Source organism: Lathyrus oleraceus, chromosome 2 (genome assembly GCF_024323335.1).
Source record: "Lathyrus oleraceus cultivar Zhongwan6 chromosome 2, CAAS_Psat_ZW6_1.0, whole genome shotgun sequence".
NCBI classification, from domain to species: domain Eukaryota; kingdom Viridiplantae; phylum Streptophyta; class Magnoliopsida; order Fabales; family Fabaceae; genus Lathyrus; species Lathyrus oleraceus.
In genome coordinates, this window is record NC_066580.1 from 451,028,903 (window position 1) to 451,052,376 (window position 23,474).

At 35.8% G+C, this 23,474-nt stretch overlaps 2 protein-coding genes across 2 annotated transcripts; one reads left to right on the plus strand and one right to left on the minus strand.

Annotated features, from left to right (window-relative positions):
• Positions 1-5,856: 5,856 nt before the first annotated feature.
• Positions 5,857-9,212, plus strand: LOC127120274 (probable protein phosphatase 2C 80). Its single transcript, XM_051050684.1, has 5 exons — positions 5,857-5,993; positions 6,147-6,801; positions 7,612-7,936; positions 8,443-8,592; positions 8,680-9,212. The coding sequence occupies exons 2-5, from the start codon at positions 6,233-6,235 to the stop codon at positions 8,974-8,976; spliced, it is 1,341 nt and encodes a 446-aa protein (XP_050906641.1). The 5' UTR covers positions 5,857-5,993; positions 6,147-6,232; the 3' UTR covers positions 8,977-9,212.
• A 603-nt stretch (positions 9,213-9,815) lies between these two features.
• Positions 9,816-13,110, minus strand: LOC127120273 (vicilin-like seed storage protein At2g18540). Its single transcript, XM_051050683.1, has 5 exons — positions 12,617-13,110; positions 12,318-12,493; positions 12,146-12,226; positions 11,767-12,051; positions 9,816-11,673 (listed from the first exon to the last, which is right to left on the minus strand). Exons 1-5 carry the CDS (start codon positions 12,930-12,932, stop codon positions 10,063-10,065), a joined length of 2,469 nt encoding a protein of 822 aa, XP_050906640.1. The 5' UTR covers positions 12,933-13,110; the 3' UTR covers positions 9,816-10,062.
• Between the last annotated feature and the right edge of the window lie 10,364 nt (positions 13,111-23,474).

Sequence of the window (23,474 nt, forward strand, 5' to 3'; positions counted from 1 at the left end):
AATTTAAGTAATCACAATCTCAACCTAAGATATTTAACTATGTTCAAAAAATATATAATAAATAAATTTAACCTGACCTAATATTTATTTGAAGAGTCTTTAAATAAATAATTTAAGTTAATAATGATTTGATAAACAAGTTTAAACTTTAAACTTTTTCAAGAGTAAACGAAAAGTTTTTTCCAATAAAAAAAGAGAGTATATGAAGAGTATAAATAACCCACAACATTATTTTGTAAAAAAAAAAGTAACATCATTATCTTCAAATTAAATTTTGATATAAAATGAAGAAAAAAATTTTATTAAAAAGTAGAAGATAATTAGGAGTGAGAGTAGTTTGGATTTATTAGTGTGTGAGACACTTTTAATGAGAAAAGAAAGAATGCGAGAGAATAAAAATAAGGGTTAGTATTATTGTACAAAGTGAATTACAAAATATATCTATTTATATACAACTAACCGTATATTAAGTAACAAACTCTAAACCCTAATTAACTTTGGGTTTGGGCTACACAACTTAGATTATATCACATCATACTCCCTATAATCCAAGTTGTCAAACATATGCTAATCATAGTCGATATGAACTATTCCTTGTTTCTTTATTAAATTATGGAATTTGTCGATCTTCAATCCTTTGGTGAAAATGTCAGTCAACTGTGCTTCACTTGAGCAATGTCTTACTTCAAGTTCACCTCGATTTACCTTCTCCTTTAAGAAGTGAAATCTAATTTCAATGTGCTTACTCCTTTTATGCAAAACTTGATTCTTTGCAAGATTTATGACTGCTTGTTGTCGATTTGCAACACCATAGGTTTCTTCGCTTCCACCTCAATCTCTTCCAGCACATATCTGATCCAAATTGCTTGACACGGTACATAGGATCATGCTATATATTCAGCCTCACACGATGACAATGCCACCACTGGTTGCTTTCTCGAGCACCATGAGATTGAGACACCAAATGATTGAAAGAAATAACCAATTGTGCTTCTTCAATCTTCCTTATCTCCACACCAACCAACATCTGAATAACATATAATCATAACTTATTTGCTTTCAGAGTCTCGTCGAAATAGAATTCTATAGTTTATCGATCCTTTTAAGTATCTCAGGTTTCTTCTTGCAGCCTTCATAAGTGACACCATTGGTTCACTCATTTATCTGCTCACTAATTCGACTGAGAAACCTATATCAGGTCGAGTGTTGCACACATATCTTAGTGATCCGACAATTTGTTTGAACAAAGTTGCATCAAATTTTTCTTTCTCTCCATGCTTCTTCAACTTCAAATTTGATTCGACGGGCGAAGATATAGGAGTCAAACCATCTATCCTGAATCTCTTGAGTATCTCTTTGACATACTTTCTTTGATGTAACACCATATCATGCTTCGACATTTGAAATTCCATGCCTAGGAACTAAGATAATTTTCCCAGATCCGACATTTCAAATTCCCTCATCACCAACTCTTTGAACTTCGACAAGATCTTCAAGCTATTTCCAGTTACCACAAAGTCATCAACATATAAGTAAATGATTGTTATATCTTGTGCCACAACCTGAACATATACACCATACTCAAACTTGCTTTTGACGGATCCCAATTTGACAAATTATGAGACTATCTTCTTGTTCTATACCCTAGGTGTCTGCTTGAGGCTATAGAGCGCTTTGTACAACTTATACACTTTCCTTGCTTCCTCCTGTATCATAAACCTAGGAGTTTGCGTGACATAGACTTCTTCGTCTAAGGGACCATTCAAAAACTGATTTCACATCTAAGTGAAATATCGACCATCCTTGCTTGCATGCCATGGATACAACCAATCTGACAGTCTCCAATCTTGCGACTGATGTATACTTCTAAGTAGTTGACTCTTTCTCTCTAAAGAAAACCTTGAGCTACCAATATCGCCTTATGTCTTACTATCGACCCGTCAATATTGTGCTTCAACTTGAACACCAACTCCAATTTAATAGATTTTATATGTGCTGGTAATTTGACTAACTCCCATGTGTTGTTTCTTTTAATTGCTTGTAACTCTTCGACCATAACTTACTTCCATTGTTTATCGTTTAAGGCTCCACTATAGTTCATTGGCTCAACACCTGCAAGTAAGGCGAAATGAACAAATTCTCCATCTGGTGTGACTTCATAATCACCAATCACTTCATAGTCTTGAAGTCTTGTTGGATGAACTCTAGTTCTTTGAGGTCTTTGACTAGTACTAGCTACACCATCTTCAATCTTGACTGTGTCAGGCATATCATCGGCTGCTTCGACTTCGACTAGAATATCGATAATATCTTCGACTTTGACATCATTACTTGCTTCATCGAAATCGTAGCTCATCAATGGCTTGTCAATTGCATAACTAGAATTTCAAATATCTCGACTCATCATGGTCTTCTGATTAATTGGATTGAATAACCTGTATGCAGCAGTTTTATGATATCCTACCAGAATCATAGGTTCACTATTGTCAACAAACTTCCTTCTTCTAGCATCAGGAACATGCTTGTAATAAATATAGTCAAACGCCTTCAGATGACTCACTGATGGTCGTTTTCCACTCCACACTTCTTCAAGAACCTTATTCTTCAACTTCTTGGTATGACACATGTTTAGAATGTAGATAATAGTGGTGACTGCTTCACCCTATAAGGATTTTGGAAGATTCTTCTACTTCAGCATGCATCTCGCCATATCCAATATGATCTTGTTTCTTCTTTCGACAGTTTCATTATGTTGAGGCGTGTAAGAAGCAGTTACCTTATGATCGATACCATGTTTTACACAAAACTTTTCAAACATATTGGATGTGTATTCACCATCTCCATCTATTTGCAGAACTTTGATCATCTTCTCACTCTTGTTTTAGACAAGTATTTTGAATCTCTTAAAGATTGCAAATACTTCATCCTTTCGCTTGATCACATAGACCAAAAGCTTTCGATTATACTCATCAACAAATGAGACAAAATACCTATTTCCACCAATGGTATAATCCTTAAATGGGCCACATACATCTGAATATACTACTTCTAGTATGCAGTAGGATCTCATTGACATAGTCAAAATAAAAGACTTTCTAGATTCCTTTCTGACTAAGCAACCTTCACAGAGTTTGTCGGACAACTTAAGACTTCGTATACCAATTACCATATCATGAGTAATTAGTTGATTGAGTGATCGAAAGTTCAAATTTTCAAACCTCAAATGCCACAACAAGCTATGCTTGTGGTCGACAACAATTTGTAAACATTGTACTTCATTCGAACTGATCATGGTCTTGAATGTCCTATTCTTCGAGAAAGGAGATTTCAAGACTAAATTATTTTGAGTGTCAAACAGTTCCAAGGCTCTATCTTTCATAATCACTTAGAAACCGTTTTCGACCAGTTGTCCAACACTTAACAAATTATACTTCATTCCAGGTACATAAAGTATATCTTAAATCATAACTTTTCCTTCATTTCTCATTTGAATAACCATGTCGCCAGTACCTTTTGCTTGCAACGAGCTATTATCAGCAAGTTTGGCCTTGCTCTTCTTCGACAAGTCGAAATCTGCTAACCATAGTTTTTGACCAGTCATGTGATTCGAGTAGCCCGAATTGAGGAACCAGATCTTGGAGTTGACATGATCATCTATAATTGTAGCCATAAAACCACCACATCTTCATAATCATTTGAATCTTGGCATGCAAGGTTCGCTCATTGCTCCTTGCCTTTTGTCGCTCAATTGTATTTATTATACCAACAATTCTTGGCCAAGTGACCCCATTTTTCACAATTATAGAACTGCACACATTTTTCTCTCTTTGTCTTTCTGATATGAGTTTCCTTCTCCTCTTTTCGAGGATTCATAAGCCCTATCATCGACCTTATACTTTTCAGGGTTCGACTAAAACTTCTTGATCCGAGTCTTGTCTCCTTTGCCTTTGAACTTGTCGGAACCATTATGCTTCTTCCAATCCCGAGCCTGCAGTGCTTGTATTGAATCTTGAACCCCTTTCCTTCAGGGAATTCTAATCCCATGCGCCTCCAACGAACCAACCAAATCTTTCAGTTTCAGGTTTTCAAGATTGTTGGATTCTTGAATAGCTACGATAACGCGGTCAAAGCGAGAGGTTAACATACACATTACCTTCTTAACTATCACCTTATTAGTTAGGGTTTCACCATAACCCTTCATGAGGTGAACTGGATTCCACACCTTCGACACATAGCCTACAATATTTTCATCTTCTCCCATATGCAACAATTCTTACTGCCGTTGCAAAGTCTGCAATTTGACGACTTTGAATTTCTCAATGCCTTCATAGTACCTGGCAAGAATATCCCATGCCTCATTCGCGGATTCAACATGAGAGATCTTGTCGAAGTTCTCTGAATGTACCGCTGATTGAATGCAGTACGCGACCTTGCAGTGTTTCTTCTTCGCCTCCTTATTCACGACTATTTAAGAATCAATTGCATTCTCAACAAGCTAAAGGGTGTCATTAGAAACCACTTCCATGCTTTCATGAAAGCCAAATAAAGATTGCAGCCGTTTTCTCAATCAGATCAAATTCATGCCGTCAATATTAGAAGAGAATTATGAATGTCATTAGTACCATTCATCTTTACAACGATTAATTTACAACCCACGATCTCGAAAATACGATCACCAACATGTGATTCTTAAAAACATGACAAAGAACCTAACCGGAGCTCTAGACACAAATTTGTTAGTGCATGAGACACTTTTAGTGAGGAGATAAAGAATGAGAGAATGAAAATAAGGATTGATACTACTTAATATGATTGTACAAACTGAATTACAAAATATGTCTATTTATATACAACTAACTTGTATATTAAGTAACAAATCCTAAATCATAATTAACTCTGGACTTGAGCTACACAACTTGGATTATATCACAACATGGCCGAGTTAGACTTTGACAAGTCTGAGTTTGATCTATTAAAAAGAATCAAAGTTTAAGTCTAGTATATATCATATTATAGACTAATATTTAGACACGAGTATAATCTTTTTGAAAGCTTGATTGACTTACTAGCATACTTAAAATTTATTTCATTTGAATATTTATAAATAAGCAATTTAACTAATATTAAATGGACTAACAAAAAAGATCAATAAGACTAAATATATACTTTATTGACTCATTCGAATTTATCTATTAGCATAAATTTTGTGTTACTATTTATTTAAAAGAGCTTATAAAAACAACTTATTACATTATTTATAAGATTTTTTCATTTTCATATATTTTTCAAGATAATTAAGCTTTATCTTCGTATTTTAATTCAAAACACAAAATATATAATATAATAAAAATAAAATTATTCACGTTTATTTAATTAGGTCAGTCTGATGTTTAAAAGCATTTTTTATGGTCATGATCTAATATTTTTAGTTAAATAGATTTATAAAAAAGTCTAAACCTTTTATATTTGAGTTTAATGGAGACACATTGAACGTATGAAATTTTTTTATACTGTCATTAAATCAGAATATATCACTATACCATGTTATACAAATAATTTATAAATTTTAGTATGATATGATGAAATATATCATCAATATTGATTAACAATGTAAACTTAATTTATCCGACATTAATTTGGGTAAGATAGACCGAGTAAGTCGATGTTATATCTCTAAGACAACCCAACACATGCACACAAAAATAAAACATTCAAAGAATAAATCCAAATAATCTCTGAAAAAAAAATAAAACAATCTTATTTATATATTAAAAAAATACATAAATCCAATAGCCAGAAAAAAAGGACAAATAAAAATTCTAATAAATTTAAAATTTAAAAATACCAATCGCGGACAAATAGGAGTTTTATTAATAGTTTTAAATTGAAAAACACTCTAAAAAATTCTATCCCCAAATCCCCACTTTCTAGGGTTTGTGTGGATGCAGTCGCAAACTCTCTCTAAACCTCTCATTTCATCTCCTTCACAATTGGTATCAATTCTCATTCAATTTTTTCTCTTTTCTTTCTACTGTATTTCGGTTTTCTGCGATTAACAACCTATTTTTTCTACACTATGTGTTCGTTTTCATATATAGTTGCTAACTTTGAATTGTAATTGTTAAATTTTCAATTTTTCTGTGTAGTTTAATTATCTTGAAGCAAGTATTGCTGTGAAAAAGGAATGTGCTTTTTCTCGGAATTAGGATTATTGGTCGAGTGAGTAATTAAGATGCTATGTGGTAATATCTCAAAGCTGAAAGCTACAATTTACTGTGGTATTCATGAAACAATAACAAGGAAACAAAGAGTGTCAATTGCTAGATTCAACAATCCTGTTTTGCCTCTTTCATCGTTGTCTGCAACTTCTTTTTTATCCAATTCGACTAGTTGCTTGAATAGTAAGAAAGTTGGTAGAAAATTAATGGCTTCTTCATCTTCCAATGCTATGTTGGGAGATGTTTATGTTGATGATTTGATTTCAAGTTATGGCGGTGTTCATGACTTAACAACAAAACATGCTGGTGTGCACTTTAAAGAAAGAACTCATAAACGCTTTGTGAGAGCTAGTTTGAGTTTGAGAAGACCACAGCAACTTTTGTATGGTCCTTTAAATTTCGGGCGTTCCGCTTTTGATTCTAGTTGGAGGCTTCAGAATTCGGGTTTGCTTCATCAACCATGGTTGAAGAATTTATCTAGCTCTTCTTCTGCTTGCTGCTTAGCTGGGGCTGCACATGATCTCTCGATTGACAACAGTCCTCCTGATGAACAATTGGAAAATTCCTCTACTTTGCCTAGCCTGTATGTTATTATTACTATTGTTCTTTATATTTTAATTTCTGCTTTTGCATGAACTGTTGTTGTTAGATAATATAATTTAGAGACCAATTCCAATGGAGAATGATCATTCTGCATTAATATTAAAAAAAGTGAGTCTTACTATTTCCAATAAGGTTTTAAATTTCATATGCAGTTATGGTTTCGTTGCATTGTGATATGGACCTCTAGTTCTGCTGATTAGGATTGGTTATTTTAATTAGATTTATTATTATTTTTACTTTTAATATGTTAGCATACTGGAGTTTTTAAATTTGAATTTCTGTATTTTTTATGATAAGATTTAGGGGTTACTGGTTAGAACAGAATTTTCCTAGTAATAGTTACTATACTGACCTAATTCAATTAGGACTCTTCTTCTTTTGTAAGCCTATTTAAAGGCATTCAGATTGACAATAAAAATCATCAATACTTATTATCAAAAATACTTGTGAATTCAAGAAGAGACTCTTTCAAGAACAAGTCCGCTTCTGCCTTCACCATAGGTCGAAGCAAAGCTTCTAACACATCTAGCACTGTGTCAATAAGATCCAAGACAAGGAACCATAACACATTGTTTGATATTGTAGAAAATTGAGGACTACCACAACCTCAATTTAAAAACATGGTTTCTATTTTCCATGTTGTCATGGCTTTTATGTGAGATCCCTAGTTTCCTTTGTCCTAGATTAGTTACATATTTTGATAGCAGAAGAATACACTTATAAATACTAGTTTATGCTACTATGTCTTACAGACCATTTACTTCTCATTATTAAGTACTTGTATTTTCAGCACTACACTTGATCGCAAGCCATTGAAGATGTTATCAGGATCATGTTACCTACCACATCCAGCTAAAGCTGCTACAGGGGGAGAAGATGCTCATTTTATTTGCTCGGATGAACAAGCAATTGGCGTTGCAGATGGTGTAGGTGGCTGGGCAGATGTTGGTGTTAATGCAGGATTGTTTGCCCAGGAACTTATATCCAATTCAGTAAGAGCAGTTCAAGAGGAGCCCAAAGGTTGTTTTAATCCAGTAAGGGTTTTAGAGAAGGCTCACTCAAATACAAAGGCCAGGGGTTCATCTACTGCTTGTATCATTGCTCTTACTGATGAGGTATTACATTTTTATTCTACACTTTTGACAGTGAAAACAGTTTTGTAAATTTTGACTTAATATTAGCATTTTTCTTGCATACTGAACATTGGATGGATTTTTTTCTTCTTCTCATCTTCATCAACATAGAAATTTTCTACATTTTTATTAAGTCCAGTTTAATAAAAATCGTGATCATGAATCCATGACTTATGATATGCATTTTTCTTCAATCTTCATGTTTTGGTGATCGTTCTTTCTTAAGAAGCACAAACACGATCCAATGTAACAACATGTGTTGTCTTCTTATATTGATACTTGTCAGATATTGGACACGCCTTAAATCTGAAATAGTTGTGCTACATTACTGTTCTCTACAAGACTGTTGTAAGTGAAAAAGTCTGAAGCTGTCTTATCTGTTTCTAAGTTCTTAAAGTATATGTCTGATTAGTGTTTTCCCTTTTCATGCAAGGAATATTAACATCACAGTCTAAGTTTCATTCTTTGTGGTTGGTGTCTTCACCCAGGCACTAAATGCTATTAATTTGGGCGACAGTGGATTCATTGTGATTAGAGGTGGAAGCATCATTTTCAAGTCTCCTGTTCAACAACACGACTTCAACTTCACATATCAATTGGAGAGGGGTAATACAGGCGATCTACCCAGCTCTGGCGAGGTAAAATTTACTCATTAAAATCACTAAATGGAGATTGAAGATCATTATGTTCTTTTCTTTAAAACAAGTTTATCAATTTATGTGCAGGTTTTTACAATACCTGTTTCCCCAGGTGATATCATTGTTGCTGGAACAGACGGCTTATTTGACAACTTGTACAACAATGATATTGTTGGTGTGGTTGTAAGTTCAACTAGGGCTGGATTAGAACCACAAGTAACTGCTCAAAAAATAGCAACGTTGGCTCAAGAGCGAGCTCTCGACAAGAAGAGGCACTCGCCATTTTCAACTGCTGCTCTCGAGGCTGGATACCGGTTTTATGGTGGCAAGCTTGATGACATAACAGTTGTTGTTTCTTACATATCCAGCTCAGCCAGTGAGTGATATTCTTGCCAATATTTTTTTTTGCCTCATTTTGATTATATGGCTGCTATGGGGCTATACCTCCGTAGCAATAAGTTTTTTTCACTTGGTTATTTCAAACATTAGTTGCCAAGACATTCATAAATAGTTAAATACGTTATTTTTTCTAATACAGAGAGGTTGTTTACGGCTTCCTTGTTTGCACTATACAGCAACCCTCTAAAGAAAGAAAATAAATATTCAATTTTATTTTGTTACATGCAATGTTTGTTATCTTCTCTCATTTAGCCTGCAAAATAAATTTGATGATACGTGGAAGTTAAATAGAAGTTACCTATACTTTAGATGTTGTTATTAGAATTACCTTCTGTCAAAATCAATAAAAAAATTAAAACTACTACCCTTCTTTCAAGAGAATCTGTTATCACAGATAAACTTTTAGCAGATAAAACTCAACCCTTTAGAATTACCTTCTGTCAAAATCAATAAAAAAGTTAAAACTACTATCCTTCTTTCAAGAGAATCTGTTATCACAGATAAATTTTTGGCAGATAACTATATAGAAACTCAACCCTTTAGAATTACCTTCTGTCAAAATCACTAAAAAAATTAAAACTACTACCCTTCTTTCAAGAGAATCTCTTATCAGAGATAAATTTTTGGCATATAACTATATAGAAACTCAACCCTTTAGTATTAGTATTAGTGAATCGCTATGTGATAGTATATGGAGTGCAGTATTTCTATTATTTATATGTAGCACATTGTAACAAAAACATATATTTACTGTCCAATAAGCTTCATAAAACATAGACCTTCAACTTTGTAACTGGCTCACATAAAACAGAGATTGCAGAGCATAACAAAAGAAAAGATTAAACATTGAAGGTTTTTATTGTAATACACATGACTACATGAGCACTTAACAGTAGCTCTTATTCTAATTAATACATACACATCAGTGCCAACCAAAGTTCATGAAACATAGACCTTCAAGTTTTGCAACAAACAACCAGAAAACGTTACAGAGAAACATATGCATAAACAAGTTAATATTTTAATACACATCATATAAGTAGTGAACCCTCTTGAAAGTTGAGACACAAATCACACACTCTTACTCATCTTCAGAATTCTCCTTCCTTCAAAGCTACTCCCACTGTCTTGCTCTCTTTTTCTCTCCCTTTCTTCTTGTTGCCTTCTGGCTGCTTCTTCTTCTTCTTCCCATTCCCATTCTGTTGTCTCTTTTTTTCTCCTCACTTCCTCTCTCCTAGCTTCCTTCTCTTCTCTTTTCCTGTCCCTCTTCTCTTGTTCTCTTCTAGCTTCTTCTTCCTCTCTCTCTTCCTCTTCTTTCTTCCTTTCCTTTTCCCTTTCCATTTCTTCCTCCTCTTTCTTTTCCCTCTTCTCTTGTTCTCTTTTAGCTGCTTCTCTCTTTTCTTTCTGTTCTCTAGCTTTTTCTCTAGCTTCTGCTTCTGCTTCCTCTTCTCTCTTCTTCTCCTCCTTCTTTTGTCTTCTAGCTGCTTCTTGCTCCCTCTCTGCCTCTTCCCTTTCTCTCATAGCTTCCTCTTCTCTCTTCTTCTCCTCCTTCTTTTGTCTTCTAGCTGCTTCTTGCTCCCTCTCTGCCTCTTCCCTTTCTCTCGTAGCTTCCTCTTCTCTCTTCTTCTCCTCCTTCTTTTGTCTTCTAGCTGCTTCTTGCTCCCTCTCCGCCTCTTCCCTTTCTCTCGTAGCTTCCTCTTCTCTCTTCTTCTCCTCCTTCTTTTGTCTTCTAGCTGCTTCTTGCTCCCTCTCCGCCTCTTCCCTTTCTCTCATAGCTTCCTCTTCTCTCTTCTTCTCCTCCTTCTTTTGTCTTCTAGCTGCTTCTTGCTCCCTCTCCGCCTCTTCCCTTTCTCTCACAGCTTCCTCTTCTCTCTTCCTTTCCTTCTGCTCTTGTTTTCTAGCTTCTTCTTTCTCTCTTCTAACTTCTTCTTGCTCCCTCCTTGCCTTTTCCTCTCTCCTTGCAGCCTCTTCTTCATGTTGTCTTCTAGATTCTTTCTCTCTTCTAACTTCTTGCTCCCTCCTTGCCTCTTCCTCTCTCTTTGCTTCCTTCTCTTCTCTCCTCCTTTCCCTCTCTTCTTGTTGTCTTCTAGCTTCTTCTTCCTCACTTTTCCTTTCTTCCTCCTCCTCCTCCTCTTCTCTTTTTCTTCTTTCCCTCTCCTTTTCTTCTTGCTCTCTCTTTTCTTGCTCTTTTTCTCTCCTCTCCTCTTCCTCTCTCTTTTCTTCTTCCTCTTTTTCTCTCCTTTCTTCTTCCTCTTCCTCTCGTTCCTTCTCCATTAACCTCTCCTCTTCCTCTGCGCAAGAACTACACCCAAAAATGATCGAATCAACCGGATCATCCAAAAGCTTGTCAATGGCTATTTTGCTTACACCTAGAGATGTAGCAACTATCCGTTTGTCTAGAATTTGAAGCACTGATCCTTTACCAGCCAAAAACTGAGGATGATTTTTCTTTGCAGCAGTGCTGAATCCCATAAAAACAAGTGGCCCTTTAGCAAATGACATTTGAGCCATTACATGAAACCTAGGCACAACAAAAACATCTCCTTGCTTAACTCTAAACCTCTTGTTTTCGCATTCGTGATCAGTGTTGCTTCCACATACAACTCTGACCATACCTTCCCCTTGCAACACCACTGCTATTTCTGTTGCCAATGGATTCCAATGTGGCCCCAACATTGATCCCTTTCACAAAACAAATTTAATAAACATGTAACACAAACAATAAATTAAATGTATAATTTTAAATATTAATGGAGCTATGATATGATCACTGACCATGGTCAAATTCACCATGAAAAATCCAATGTTGTGATGCTTTAATTGTTTGAGTTGCTTATTGGTCACTGTTGAAGTCCAACCATAATCATCTCTGAAGTCAGGGTCATTATCAAAGATGTTGTATGTTTTGAGCTCCTTGGAGTTGGATTGAATGCCTCTTAAGTATTTTAGAAATGAAGTCTCCAAATCCAAGACATTGTTATGCTTCTTCACTGGAACTGCATGCACTATTGCTGGCGCCTCTTTATTGTCTGTGATTGCCTCAGCCAAATCTTCCGGCACCTTAAAAAAATTGATTGATTTTGATTTTTTTTCTTTCTAAAAGTAGCTTGATTGAAAAGTGATTTATGTCTGAGTTTTATGCTTTTGCCTATACCTTAAAAGCTGCTTGAATGGTATTCTTATCAAAGCCTTTGACTAGTTCATTGACCCTTGAGTAAGCACCAATTGATGGATCCTGCATTTTTTATAATTAACATGAACAATTGCAACCAAACAAGACTTAGAAGCTTTAATTTAAAAAGAAGAATACACTTGCTTAGCCTTACAAAAGTGCTTTCATCAGTATTAGTAAACATTGCATATATTCTCAGTTTATTCCTTTGTGATTCCAAGTTGCTGTGTATATAGAAAACAGATCCTTCTCCTAGGCTACATACATCTCCTTCATGTATATCCATTGTACCAGTACCATCTTCATTTGACCATGTCAGCTTTCCACTCCCTGATAAGATAATTTTTTCAGTAAATATGTGTTTCTGATATCCGTATCGGTGTCTGTGTTTTGGGTTCGTGCCTTCATAGAAAACAACTGAAGTAGCAAAGTATTATTGTGAAAGGTACGTACCTGTATGAACATAAAAGACCATAGCTGCATGCAGAAGCACAGGAAGAAACACAGAGTTAGGTTCCAATGTAAAGAACTGAAGATGATAATGCGGTGTGTTTTGTCCATCTTTAACATTAGTGGCAGAGATTTCTCCATCTTCAGTATCAAACAATATCTTCCTTTGATCCCTCTGCACCACAGGTCCTCTGTGAGCCTTCTCAGTACTGTGTTCCTCACTTGATAATGCCTTTATTTCACACAAGGAAATGGCAATAAGGAAGAAAATCAACAAGGTAGAAAATGGGGAAGGTGAGAGAGTTTTTCGAGTTTCCATTATCAAGAGAGTGATAGAGAAGTTAGATTGAACTAGAATGGTTTTGCACTTAGAAAAGGTGTCTCTATATAGAGAGAGCGCGGTGGTGATTTTGCATTTTTTTTAAGGTTGTATGTGTTGTTTTTTGGACACGTTAATGGTTGAAACAGGTGGCGGTTTGGTAGGTGTGTTTGTGTGAGTGTGCAACTAAGTTAGAAAGAGATGAGAATGAGTAAGATCACTATGAAATATTTAAGGCCAAGTTTGTGAGTTTTTTTCCTTTTGGAGTATTTTGATATTTAAATTTCATATATAACTATAACCTCCAATTTTTAAAAGTAATAATGATAACAAATGATATATGTACACGACATTTCTTTTATCACATGTAAAATTGTGCTAAACAGTAAATTTAGTTCACAGTCAAAATATTAAATTTACAATCAAAATTGCAATTAATTTAATTATTTGAATTAACTATATTTTCTTTAATGTAAATTAAATTAATTATCTATTCCATTTAAATTTTAAATTTGGGTTATTCAAACAATTTTTTTGTTGGAATTGCTTATTACACCTTAAAGAATACTATCATACTCTTGTGAAAAACCAAAATATCCATGTAATTTGAAAATGTATCTTCGAACGCATCCTAAACACATTTGTTCCTGAGTTAGAATGTAAGGCTATGCAAAAAAATAATTATGGAAATGCATCTTCGTGTAAATTAAGGAGATGCATCTTCGTCCGCTGTTTTAATAAAAAATATGTTAGACTCTTTCTCCTTCCTCACTTCTAATATACTCTCTCAACCTCTCAACCTCTTAAAGTTTGAAACTCTCTAAACTCACATTCTCTCAAAATCATTCAATTCACTTCAAAACTTTTTCCATCAACATCAAATAGGTCAAGAGTTCACTCAACATCAAATTAAACTCACATTTGATAAGTTATGATATTTTAAAACATTTTTTATTTTTATATACATTTAAAGAAATTGAGCATTAAGTTATATAATAGGTAGTTTAGATACATTATTGAAATGGATAATGTGTTTGATAGATAATTTAAATGATCAATGCATTGTTTTGAATGTTGACATGAATTGCATTTTCGCCATTAATATGCTTTTGAGTTGCATAACCTTACAGAGATGCATCTCCAGAAATTTTCAACGTTTTGATTTCTAGAATTCAGAGATGCATCTCTGGAACTTTTCAGTCTGCTTTGTTTGACTTGATCTCATTATGTTTCATCTATATAATGCTGGTTTACTTACTAGTATTATGACTAATAACCTAGATAGATTAAGGCACGATAGAGTTGCGCAACATGCATCGGTTCAGAGGGAAGGAGCCCGATCATCGTAGACACCTGTAATTTCTAGCCCGATTGATGCAAAGACATTAACTTCTAAGGCTCATGCTAAAGGAGAAGAGCGATCCAAAACGCAACGGAATTTAAAAAATTCTCCTTTAGTGATCCTTACGAATGGGCGGGCATGATCAGTGATAGAATCGTTACCTCTTGTGACGATTGAAACCTTTGATGCAGATCCACGGAGCGATCACGAACGTTGAATGGTGACAACACCTCTACTCAGTCCATACGAACGGATTCCTTCAATCTCAGTGCTGACTGTTACGAATGAAGGCTTTGAGTGAGAGAGAGAGAAACGAAATTACAACTGCACAAATGCTTCTGCGCAAGGGTTCTATTTATAGAACCACTTGTGTGGGCTGCAAGCTAAAAAGCCCACTTAAGTGTATGTGGCCCATATCTTATAATATGCCAAAATCACTTAAGCGCATGATACTTTATCATATTTCGTATTCTACTTAAGTACACCGTACCTTAAGATGTTCTATAATTTACTTAAGTGGATCGTACCTTACGGTGTTCCTTAGTTATTCTATCTCTCATCAATCCGTCCTTTTGTGTGTGACCCTGTAGGTTTTCGCGACATTAGCAATTATATTAAATCATGTATTTAACATAGTAAACAGTGAGCGGTATCTAGCAACACATCATTGCTACCCAAGACACGCAAATGTCATGTGATATGACAAATTCTTTTTTGATAATACTTATGTGTATAATTGTCCTTTTGCCCCTATGTCTATATTGAACACAAGACATAGACCGTGTCATCCTTGTCCAATTCAATATTACGCAGGATGGACAAATTCCATCTAGGTCAGTCATGTCCCTCAACATGTTTCGTGGAGTGCCCATCAACTGTCTTTTTGAAGTTGTTTGCTGAGAGTCTTTGAACTAATTCTGTTTAGTGGATTTTCATCCTGGCTTGGTAGCCCCCAGACGTAGGTGTGTTTGCACCGATCTGGGTTAACAATTGCTTGTGTCGTTTTTCAATTGTTTCCTATTTTTTATCCTGTTCATATTTCACTTGTTGTTCAGATATTAGTGTCGTGACATTACCTTCAACATCTCATATCTGATACCAGAATTTCATAGGTCACTCATGTCCCTCAGCATGCTTCGTGGAGTACCCATCAACTGTCTTTATGGTCATCCAGTTACGGACAACGTTTGATCAACAATAAGACACTCGACTCTACATCTAAGGTCCATAGTGGTTTCAGGTCGAAGGATGATATACACCACTATCACCATGAGAATAACTTATGACACTTTGCATAACATTATATATAGTATTCTCATAGCGGGTCAATCGAGTATAAATATTACTCTTTAATATTCATACCTATGTTTAAGACTTGGTAACTCCTTATCCATGATCCATGAGATGTGATCATCAGTCTATATATATAATAGTCTTAATGCTTTAATGTTATCCCACTTTACAACAAAAATCGACTACAGATACTTTAAGAATAACGTCCTTATGTTTAATGGGATCTCATGATTAAGTCACACTTGATACATTAAACGGACTAGCTATTCTAGGGACTTTATTAAACAAACATAATAAAGAAAAAGCCTTTTATTATTAATAAATAATTCGATACAAGTATCAAAAGTATTGGCCTCTAGGGCTTACACCAACAATCTCCCACTAGCACTAAAGCCAATCAGGCATACCCTTAATGCCCATATATCTAGTATGACCATCATGCTTCTGCTGCGCAAGAGGCTTTGTCAATGGGTCAACAATATTGTCAAGTGTAGGTACTTTGCATATTTTCACATCTCCTAAATCTATTATCTCTCGAATGATGTGATAACGCCTAAGTATGTGTTTGGATCGTTGGTGAGATCTAGGCTCCTTAGCTTGTGCGATAGCACCATTGTTATCACAATAGAGACCAATGGGATCCACAATGCTAGGAACTATGCCAAGTTCACTAATGAACTTTTTGATCCAATGATGCACTTGAGGAAGCAATATACTCGGCCTCGGTTGTAGAATCAACAACTGTATCTTGCTTTGAACTTTTCCAGCTCACAGTGCCACCGTTTAAGCAAAACACATAACCAGATTGCGATCTAAAGTCATCCTTATCTGTCTGGAAGCTAGCATCGGTGTATCCAATTACAGCAAACTCTTCCCGACCTCCATATATCAAGAATGAGTCCTTAGTACTTCTCAAATACTTAAGGATATTCTTGACAACTACCTAATGAGCATCACCGAGATCAGAATGGTACCTACTCGTTGCACTTAAAGCATACGAGACACTTGGTCGGGTACATAACATGGCATGCATGATAGATCCTATTGTAGATGCATATGAAATCTTATTCATGCGATCCCTTTTTTCCTTAGTTGAAGGGGATTGTGTTTTTTGATAGACACAAGCCATGTTGCATATGTATGAATCCTTTCTTGGAATCATGCATATTAAAGCGTCTCAACACTTTGTCTATGTATGTACTCTGACTTAGGCCAAGCAGTTTTTATGATCTATCTCTATAGATCCCGATTCCTAATATATAGGCTGCTTCACCTATGTCCTTTATAGAAAAGCATTTCCCCAACCAAGACTTTACTTGTTGCAGGGTAGGGACATCATTTCCAGTGAGTAATATGTCATCTACATATAATACCAGGAAAATGATCATGCTCTCACTAACCTTCTTGTAGACACAAGACTCATCTTTGTTCTTGATGAATCCATATTGTTTTACTATTTCATCAAAACGAAGATTCCAGCTTCTGGAAGCTTGCTTCAATCCATAGATTGATCTTTGTAACTTACATATCTTTTGGGCTTCTTCTGGTATGTCAAATCCTTCAGGCTGTGTCATGTACACATCCTCAAGAAGATTCCCATTAAGGAAAGCAATTTTGACATCCATCTGCCATATTTCATAATCATGATATGCAACAATAGCAAGTAAAATCCAAACAGATTTAAGCATTGCAATTGGTGAAAAGGTTTCATCATAGTCAACCCCATGAATTTGTTTATATCCTTTTGCAACCAGTCTTGCCTTATAGGTATGTACCTTACCATCCACGTCAGTCTTCTTTTTGAAGACCCACTTGCATCCTATAGGGTTAACTCCTACAGGAGGCTCTACCAAAGTTCAAACTTGGTTTGTGTACATGGAATCCATTTTAGGTTTCATGGCTTCTAGCGACTTCTCAGACTCGGGACCAGTTATGGCCTTTTGGTAGGTCACAGACTCATTTTGATCCATGAGTAATACACCACCTTGATCAATTATGAGATATCCATATCTCTCAGGTAGGTGACATATCCTGCTTGGCCTACGCTGGTCTTGTTCTACTTGAGCGGGTTGCTCTTCCACAACTACTTGTGTTTCCTGCTCTAATTCCTCCATAGGTGTATCAATGCTTTGTGATTCTTGAATTTCTTCAAGCTCTACTTTCCTCCCACTGATTCCTTTGGAAATAAAATCCTTTTCTAGGAAAACTCCAGTTCGAGCGACAAACACTTTGCCCTCAGAAGGATTATAGAAGTAATACCCTCTTGTTTCTTTAGGATACCCAACAAATAAGCATTTGTCAGATTTGGGCTCAAGCTTAGTTGAAATTTGTCGTTTCACATAAACTTCGCAACCCCAAATCTTCATGTAAGACATATGTGGTTTCTTACCACTCCATATCTCATGTGGTGTCTTCTCAACCTTTTTGGATGGAACACGGTTAAGTGTGTAAGCTGCTGTCAATAGTGCATGTCCCCAAAAGAAGTTTAGAACATCGGCGTGACTCATCATGGTCGGACTATGTCTAACAAGGTTCGATTTCTTCTCTCATATACACCGTTCCATTGGGCTGTTCAAGGAGGAGTAAGTTGGGATATGATCCCACACTCTTTCAGATGGTCATCAAACTCTAGGCTTAAAGACTCACCACCTCGATCTGATTGAAGAGTTTTAATATTCTTACCTAGTTGGTTTTGTACTTCATTCTTGAATTCCTTGAACTTTTCAAAGGACTCTGATTTGTGTTTCATTAAATACACATAACCATATCTACTGAAATAATCAGTAAATGTGATGAAGTACTGAAAACCTCCTTTGGATGGTATGTTCAGTGGTCCACATACATCAGTATGTATGAGGGCCAAAAGATCATTAGCTCTTTCACCTTTTCCTGTGAATGGAGACTTTGTCATCTCTCCAACTAAACAAGATCTGCATGTCTCATATGATTCATAATAAAAAGAGTCCAAGAGTTCATCTTTATGGAGTTTGGAAATGCGTTTCTCATTTATGTGGCCTAATCGACAATGCCAAAGGTAACTTGGATTTAACTCATTAGGTTTCATCCTTTTAGTATTAATGTTATAAATAGGTATTTCAAGATCAAGGACATATAGTCCATTGTTCATCTGTGCAGTAGCAGAAAATATATCATTCAAATAAATGGAGCAACAATTGTTCTTTGTTATAAATGAAAAACCAAACTTGTCCAAACAAGAAACGGAAATAATATTCCTGCTAATTGTAGGTACATAATAACAGTTCTTTAACTGAATTATTAAACCTTTAGGAAAAGTCAATACATAAGTTCATACGGCTAAAGCAACAACCTTTGCTCCATTGCCAACTCGTAGGTCAACTTCACATTTTGCCAAATCTCTACTCCTTTTTAGCCCCTGCACATTGGTACAAATGTGAGAACCGCGTCCACTATCTAATACCCATGATGTAGAAGTAGATAAATTAATTTCAATAACAATAATACCTGAAGTTGAAGTCTGTACTACATTCTTCTTATCTTCCAAGTACTTTGGTTAGTTTCTCTTCCAATGTCCGGTCTTACCGCAATGGAAGCAAGTGCCTTCCTTTGCTATGCAACCACTAGGCTTCAAAGCAGGAGTAATGGGTTTGGATTTGGCAACTTCCTTGCCTTTCCCTTTATCACCCTGCTTGGTGGATCTTTTGTTCTGTCTCTTTCCATTTCCGATCATCAAAATGGACTTCCCTTTTGACTTCAGATTCTGCTCAACAGTTCTTAACATGGCTAGCAGTTCAGAAAGAGATTTTTCCATATCATTCATATTGAAATTAAGGACAAATTGACTGAATCTATCTGGTAACAATTGCAAGATCAAATCAGTCGCAAGTTCATTTCCGAGGGGAAAACCCAACCTCTCAAGGTTCTCCACATACCCAATCATCTTGAGCACATGGGGACCTACAAGGGATCCCTCAGCTAACTTGCCTTGAAAAAGGGCTTTTGAAACTTCAAACCTTTCATGCCTTGCTTGCTCTTGATAGAGCATCTTCAGGTGTTCGATCATATCGAACGCTGCCACATTCTCATGTTGCTTTTGCAACTCTGAGTTCATGGTAGCTAGCATGAGGCAAGCAGTTTCATTGGCATCATCAACATGCTTCTTATAAGCATCTCTTTCTGCCTTAGGTGCGGAACTAGGAGGTTCTTCTTCAGGAACAGGTTTCTCTAAGACATACAACTTTCTATCATGTTTGAGGACAATCCTCAGATTTCGGTGTCAATCCAGAAAATTTGTCCCAGATTTCCTTGTCAAGGATTGATCGCAAAATGTTGTTAGAGGTGTTTGTTGTCATGGTAATCTACATGAAAATAATGAAAATATAAGTATCAATAACATATTTAATTGGGCCTTTAATTAAATATGTTCCCACTATTTTACTCAAAATAAATGACCCTCACCTTTTGATTCGGAAAATCCCGTTGGAAGATTTTCTAGTGGGTCGAGATCCACATTTCACTTTGTTTTAAGTCTGCGTAGGAGGATTACACAAAACTAGGTTATTTAGGTAGGAACTCCTTCCAATTGTATCTAATACAACTCTCGGATATTTTAGTTGGGTGAATAACTCCTTATTCCAATCCATCACATGAATCATTTCCAACTCTTGCTTCTAAACATATATAATCTTATTATAATTTGTTTAGTTAAGTTTGACCCATTGTTTTAGTAATTGGATATTACAATTATCCCATCGCACCTTACTAATATAGAACATGCACCTCGCGTAGGCGAAACCTACATTATTCTATACTAGTCTTGATGAGTTCTAAAACTTAGAAAGCATAAACTTAATATTTAATTTGAGGGAATTTGCAATTATTCTGATCTCATCGGCTTACTTATCATATAAATCATCTCTCACATGCATCAACATACATTCACACGCATCAACATACATAATGAAACAGTTATGACCCCTAGCGCAATTGTTCTCCCTAGCCAATGAGAGAACCTAAGCTAACCTAATAACAATCTAAGCTTCTCCAAGCAAGATCTTCAAGGTTATCCTCCTTTGATATTGTATTCTTCTCTTCTTTCATAACATTACATTACATAAAAGAAACTCGTTTTACATACGAGGGAGTGAGATGAGAAAAGAAGTTACATTAAGAGATTAAAAGAGAGGCACGACACGCAAGTCGTATTTTAAAATCCCAAAAGAAAATAAAGGAAAACTAATGTCATAACAATCACCACAAGACAATAATAATAAACACATTATTATTAATTTAAATTCTATTAATTAATTGAAACCAAATTAAATTTCGGCGACCGATCACACTACGCAGAGTTAGCCGAGGATTCCGTTGCCCGGTCAGCGGATAGTGGGTCAAGGGGGCAGCGCTCCCTTGCAGGGTTGTTAGGGGCAGTGCCCTGACGCAAAATTTTAATGAACAATTCATTTGAAATTGACGTCATTTTTCACATCAACACTTGATACTTTAAATCACAACTCTTGCGTAGTCACAACCCTAATTGCATAACTCTTTGACAACACAACCCTTGTGTCGTCATGAACCCTAATGCACCAATTTCAGACCGTCAAACACACCTCAATTGTTAATTCAGTATGATTGATCAACACGTCATTGCTTCACCATACTAATGTTCCATCAAGAAGCAAATGATCATTGATCGCTCAAAGGAAAATAATCATTAAGTGTTTGAATGAACGAAACAGAAATAATATATCATATATACCGTATTTTGCATCAGAATTACTTATATCCTATATATAACTTGATCAATCTCAATTGCGTAACCTATGGACGATCGATGTATCGCTGCTTCACCATATTAACGTCGGATGCCGAAGCATAATTAACATCAATCATCCAAATCGTACACACATGATGCCAAATTTAATTACTCGTTTATTCTTTGATTCATTCTGTCTTTTAATCGTATTAATACAAAAAATACAGAAAATAAACAAATATCAAATGCATGGTTTCGTAAGTGGCTCTAATACCACTGAAGGAGAAGAGTGATCCAAAACGCAGCGGAATTTAAAAAATTCTCCTTTAGTGATCCTTACGAATGGGCATGACGAGTGATAGAATCGTTACCTCTTATGGCGATTGAAACCTTTGATGCAGATCTACGGAGCGATCATGAACGTTGAATGGTGACCACGCCTCTACTCAGTCCACACGAACATATTCCTTCAATCTTAATGCTAGCTGCTACGAATGAAGGCTTTGAGTGAGAGAGAGAGAGAGAGAAATGAAATTACAACTACACAAATGCTTCTGCATAAAGGTTCTATTTATAGAACCACTTCAGTGGGCTGTAAGCTAAAAAACCCACTTAAGTGTATGTGACCCATATCTTATTGGTTAAAAAAATAGCAAGTGTACTATTTTGCCTATTATAGTAATAACGGGTAAATTCCTCGAATGTCGATCTCAAGGACTGCATGTTAATATTGAGTTCAAATTATCATTCAATTAAATAAAAAGTACGATTTGGGTTTATAGATTCAAAATTATAAAAATAAAGGCAAAGGCAAATAAGGATGAAAATAAGGGTTTGCAAGGTAAGAGGAACAATGACAAGGAAGGTGTATGATTTATCCCTGTAACAATTCTGAGTCACTATTGCATCAACAAATATCAATTACCACCAGTTCTCAAGGGTATTTTCTCCCAAGTCCTTGGTGAGAAAAACTATAATCAATCTACCCTAATTTCTATGTCCATAGACAATTAAGGTGAAGTTAAGCTTTATCATATCAAGAACACTCTGGTTCATACAGGGTATCCCTAGTCTTATGTGATATCTAATGCAGAGTAACCTTATGAAAACCTTATCACTGACGGTCCAACCTAATTGATAACCACAAGACAATCTCGATTGGTCTGAAAGAGAAAGCATTTAACACATCAAAAGGTTACCGTAAGAATAATATCATAAATGCAAAAGGATACTCAAATTCGTTACAATTCTAAATCAGGGACACCCCATAGCATTGGGGGGTTTAGCTACTCATATTGTTCGAAACAAATGCAAGATAAATCTTACACATTACAACTATTTGGATGACTTCGATCTTCAATCACTTCCGCTCATGAAAACCTTCAGCTCTCCGAACTCCTTGCTCTCTGTAATACTTGATTGCTTGACAACACTGTGTTTTGCCTTGTTCCAAGATGATCTTTTCTTTGGTAGAAGGTTCTCTTATATAGTGAAAATTCCAAGCAATAGATGGACATGTCCAAAAATCTCTCTGCAAGCCCGATAATCAAAATCCCGATGAAAAGGGAAAATTTTGGGCTTGGGCTGATACGGCCCGTGTCAGCTGACACGGGTGGCCGTGTCAGATCACTACTTCACTTGACACGCCCATGGGGCTTGACACGGTATGGGATAAGGCCTGACACGGGTCATGTCAGCTGACACGGGTCGTGTCAGCTGACACGGTCGGCCGTGTCAGGATACTGTTTTTTGCTTCATTCTTCTTCTGCCTGACACGGCCCGTGTCAGGCCTCCCTTACCAGGATTTTTCCATTCCTTTGCTTGCCAGAATTCCGCACTGTCTCGCTCCGAGTTCCTCGATTCTTCCACCTGGACCTGTTGAACAAAAACACAGACATCCTACGTGTAAAATCATGAAAATATAAAATAAAACTGACAATTAATAAAATTGTTTAAATAACTTACGGGAATGAAAATTAACTTTAAGGGTACCATAATGCGTACATAATGTCTCAAAATACTTGGTTTCTTGTCGGATAAGCAACGGAAATATAGTGAAAATGGTGACTGATCACAACCCCAAACTTAGCTCATTGCTTGTCCTCAAGTAATGTCCTATATGACAAAGTGTCACTTCCCAAAATTTATATTCTTACCATGATACTGCTGA